The sequence below is a fragment of the Phodopus roborovskii genome, unplaced genomic scaffold, assembly GCF_943737965.1.
Source record: "Phodopus roborovskii unplaced genomic scaffold, PHOROB, whole genome shotgun sequence".
Lineage (NCBI taxonomy): Eukaryota > Metazoa > Chordata > Mammalia > Rodentia > Cricetidae > Phodopus > Phodopus roborovskii.
This window is the reverse complement of record NW_026126434.1, coordinates 30952964-30957379: the sequence shown is the minus strand read 5'-3', so window position 1 is coordinate 30957379 and position 4416 is coordinate 30952964. Positions and strand designations below refer to the sequence as shown.

Genomic DNA, 4416 nt, shown 5'->3' with positions numbered 1-4416 from the left:
GACCTTCACAGGCATCTTCATGCTCACACAAACTTACACACATATATATAAATAAAAATAACTTTTAAAAAGGTCGGTCTCATGTAGCCCACAATGGTCTCAAACTCAGGTCAAACTTTCTGCCTCAACCCAGCCTTGGGTACAGGCAGGCACCAGCCACCAGGACCACTTAAGCTTCAGTTTTTGACAAGATAAATGTCCTTAGACACAACCGACATAAAAATTCTTGGAGGTCATCAATAATGTCTTAACACAAATCAGAGATCCTGAATCCAAAACATTCAGAATCTTGAATGACACAGATTCTGAACAGGATTCAGAGAGTGGATGTGAGAAAGAGCACCACCTACAGGGAGAAGGGGTCTCCATAAGTCCCTGGTCAAGACATCTCAAGCTCACCACCTGTGTCAGCTGGTAGACAATGTTCTCACTCCACTGCACGCCTGAATTCTGGGGAAAACCACCCACAGCCACTGTGGTATCTCCCCACAAACATGACGCTATAAACTCCACAGAGAGGAACAAGATCTCAATGCTCCCAGGTTTTCTAGACATAAAGGATGGAGGCTCCAACCCTGCGTCCCATCCTGCTGCTGCTCTCAGTGCTGGCTTTGACCAAGACTGAGGAGACCCAAACCAGCGCGGGTGAGTGCAGAGTCCAGGAAAACAACCTCTCCGGGAAGGGCCAGGACTTCTTAGGGGAAAGCTCATCTCACAAGCCCAGACAGACCCTTCCGATCCCTAGCTGGGAGTCTGCCCTCCCTCCCTCCAACCCCCACCCCTACCCCCGGTCCCGAGTCTAGTGCCCCAATCCCTTCCAGGACTTTGCATCTGCCCGCTGATCCCTGGGGCACGCTCAGGGTCTCACAGTGGCAGGGCGCGTTGTCCCCAGGTTCACACTCGCTGCGCTATTTTGTTACCACGACGTCCGGTCCTGGGGTCCGGGAGCCCCGAGTCATCATCGTCGGCTACGTGGATGACACGGAGTTCATGAGCTTCGACAGCGATGCAGAGAGTCCGAGAACAGAGCCCCGAGGGTCATGGGTAAAGCGAATGGGTCAGAAGTTTTGGGAAGAGGAGGTAAAATATGCCGAGAGTTATGCACAGAGGGCCCGAGAAAACCTGAGATTGGCAATGAGCGTCTACAACCACAGCAGTGACGGTGAGTGACTCCAAGCCAAGTTGTCTCAGGCCCCTATGCCCTGGGTTCAGTCTTCACCATCAGACCAGGACCCGGTTTTGACATAAGTTTCGGTCCAAATACCGGGAGTGAATGGGGTGGGGCTTTGTGAACAGTGCTGACCTCAGAGGAGGGACCAGGTTCTCACACCATCCAGTGTTTAATTGGCTGTGAAGTTGGGCCCGATGGGCGACTCATCAGAGGGTACTATGCGCACGCTTATGACGGCAAAGATTACCTCAGCCTGAACGAGGACCTGAGCTCCTGGACCGCTGGTGACACCTCAGCTCAGATCGCTGCGCACAAGTGGAAAGCTGATGGTGTAGCAGACCGCATCAGAGCCATTCTGGAGGGAAGATGTGTAGAGACACTCCTCAGACATTTGGAGATAGGGAAGGAGACACTGCAGAGAACAGGTAAGAAGGACAATGAGGAAATTCCTCCATCTGTGCTGGGACTGGACCTCGTGTCCCTGGAGGTAGACAAATGCGATCAGACAGAATATTGTCTCTCTCTCTCTTGACCTGGAGGGGTAAGAGTGCTCCTTGGTTTACTCACCCAACATCGAGATTGACTCTCCCAAAGGCCCATCTTTCTCTCAGGAATGTTCAGAGGGTCTTTCTTGTGATGGAAGATCTCAGAAATAATCAACCAGCCATTCCTTGGAGCTGCAACCCATGGCCTGACCCAAGGCCTGTGTACTATCCATGCCCAATGTTTTTGGAGGCCTGATGGAGGAGGGATGGATGCAAAGTCTCTTAGTGTCCTACTCACTCAGGACCTGAAATTCCCTTTTCGTGGTAGAAAACCTGGAGTTTCTACTGGGCTGGCTCACCATGATTCTAGAACTTAATATGGAATAGATTATCCTGAATCCTGAGTCCAGGCTACTTGTGTGGGATTTGTACCTTTGTAGCATCTCAAGTCTACTGTCCATTGTTGGGATGGTCATATTAATACTGCTTAAATTCCCAGAAAGAATATAAAATGCATAGGTTTTCCAACTCTTCCTCTCAGATCCCCCAAAGGCACATGTAACCCATCACCCCAGACCACCCAAAGGCGATGTCACCCTGAGGTGCTGGGCCCTGGGCTTCTATCCAGTTGAGATCACCCTGACCTGGCAACGTGATGGGGAGGACCAGATGCAGGACATGGAGCTGGCTGAGACCAGGCCTGCAGGAGATGGAACTTTCCAGAAGTGGGCAGCTGTGGTGGTACCTTCTGGAGATGAACAGAGATACACATGCCTTGTGCATCATGAGGGGCTACCCGAGCCCCTCATCCTGAGATGGGGTAAGGAGAGATATAAGTGAGCACAGAGCCTGTTGTCAGGAAAAGTAGTTAGCCTGGAGATGCCTGAGTAGGGTGAGTGCTGAGTTGGGGATTGTGACCCCTCAACCCTATCCTCTCCTCCCCACCCTCTTTTCCTAGAGCCATCTTCTTGGCCCAACATTGGAATGACTGTTGGTGTGGTTCTCCTTGGAGTTGTGCTCACTGGAGCTGTGGCTGCCATTGTGATGATGAGGAAAAGTATGGAAAAGGGAAGGGACTGGTGTCTGAGGGTTTTGTCTCCACAGTGTTGAAGCCTTAGGTGGAAATGTGCTCATCTCCTGCTTTGCTATTGTGAGACATATCTATACAAGCATGCTTACCCAACCAGGGACTCTGTGTACTAACACCTTTTAAATTCCAGGGTTGCAGGACATCACTGTCCTGCATCCCTATCAGTCTTCTTCTTTCCCAAGATGTAGTTACTCAGAGAACTTTTCCAGAAATCAATTTTCCTCATTCTGATTCCACCCCTTTACCACACGTCCCAGCTCTTGAACTCTGCACACTAGGGAAATACTCACAGTGTAGAAAGGAGGCAGAGACCAAGTCCCTCACCGCTTTCTCAAACATTCCTGCACATGAATGTTTGAGTCCTTAGTTCCATCAGTTGAATGACCACATGGATACGACTCAGCACATGGTGATAAAGAAAAGCCAGAACTGCATAGATTGCATTTGGGAAAGATGACATTGTCACATGCTGTTTCCAGGAGCATCAGGGAAACTGTCACAGTGACCCACTCCAGGGCACCAGTAGTTCTCTGCCCAGTGGATCAATGTGTGGGACCTGATATTGATGATCCTATCAGAATTTAGTCTATTGGATTTTTCCAAAACAAAATGATCTCCTATTCTCCAGCATCACATAGAAAAAACATTTTATGTTTAAATAATAAGAATTTAGACTTCATTATCTGTACCTAAAAATAAGAATAATTTCAGATAAGAACCAGTCAGAAACTTTCCCTATATAATGACTTCTTATGTCTTTCATCTGAGGCTATACCCTATGGTAGAGAAAACAATATGCATATCTGAACATGCCAGCTTGAGTGCTGATAAATGTCCTCCTTTTTCTTTCTTGGGCAACAGAAAAATAATAATAATAATAACATCTATGCAAGATACTTCATCGTGTATACTGTGCCTACTGCTAACATCAGTGATCGTGAAACTTTCCCCAAAATATTCAGGCCTTTTTCTGAATCTATTCTTTAGATTGTTGAGTATGGAAGCCAGGACTTACTTCCTCCTTTTTTGTTTCATTTATTTTTTTTGACAGGGTCTTCCACTGCACCTCAGGCTGGTTTTGAACTCACTGTGTAGCTGTGATAATTACTCTTCACTGGATTTATCCTAGGAGATGCAATTCTGGGCATGCCTATGAAAATGTTTTCAGAGATGATTAAATGAGAAGGGAAGATGTACTCTGTGGGTGGAGCCATCCCTTGAGCCAAGATTGAATAAAAGGAAGAACATGATGAAGCCAGCTGAGATTTCTATTCTCTGCTTCCTGATCCATTGAAGTTTGGGGAGTCCAGGCTACATGTTCCCAGTCCCATGAACTCCACCATGCCTTATGTGAAGACAGACTGTACCCTCTTAAATGGTGAGTCAGAATAAGTCATTCTAATTTGTTTCTGATAGATATTTTGTCACAACAATGAAAAAAAGTAATACAGCAATGCAGACTGGCCTTAAAGGCCCAGAAATACTTTTGCCCAATTTCTGGCAATGTTGGGTATAGAACCAATCAGCTCTAGCCTCAGGAATGACTTCACCACCAGTGAGGCTGACATATTGAGTTTGGGGCTCCTTCTTGCTATATTATCTGAACACCAGCAGTTTCTGCACCAAAATTTTTGAATTTTGAGATGTCCAGGAGACTCCTCTTTACAGCA

General features: G+C 47.2%; 1 protein-coding gene across 1 annotated transcript; it reads left to right on the top strand.

Moving 5' to 3' along the window:
- Positions 1 to 560: 560 nt before the first annotated feature.
- LOC127224419 (patr class I histocompatibility antigen, A-126 alpha chain) lies at positions 561 to 3863 on the top strand. Its single transcript, XM_051187464.1, has 6 exons — positions 561 to 645; positions 893 to 1162; positions 1321 to 1596; positions 2198 to 2476; positions 2615 to 2713; positions 3798 to 3863. The coding sequence occupies exons 1-6, from the start codon at positions 561 to 563 to the stop codon at positions 3839 to 3841; spliced, it is 1053 nt and encodes a 350-aa protein (XP_051043421.1). The 3' UTR covers positions 3842 to 3863.
- The last annotated feature ends 553 nt before the right edge of the window (positions 3864 to 4416 follow it).

What these genes read in the sequence shown, in the direction of transcription:
- LOC127224419 (XM_051187464.1), top strand. Translation starts at nt 561, where the DNA reads ATGGAGGCTCCAACCCTGCGTCCCATCCTGCTGCTGCTCTCAGTGCTG. An exon ending in GGAGACCCAAACCAGCGCGG is followed by an intron (nt 646 to 892) that starts GTGAGTGCAGAG and finishes CGTTGTCCCCAG; the next exon opens with GTTCACACTCGCTGCGCTAT. An exon ending in GCCCCTCATCCTGAGATGGG is followed by an intron (nt 2,477 to 2,614) that starts GTAAGGAGAGAT and finishes CTCTTTTCCTAG; the next exon opens with AGCCATCTTCTTGGCCCAAC.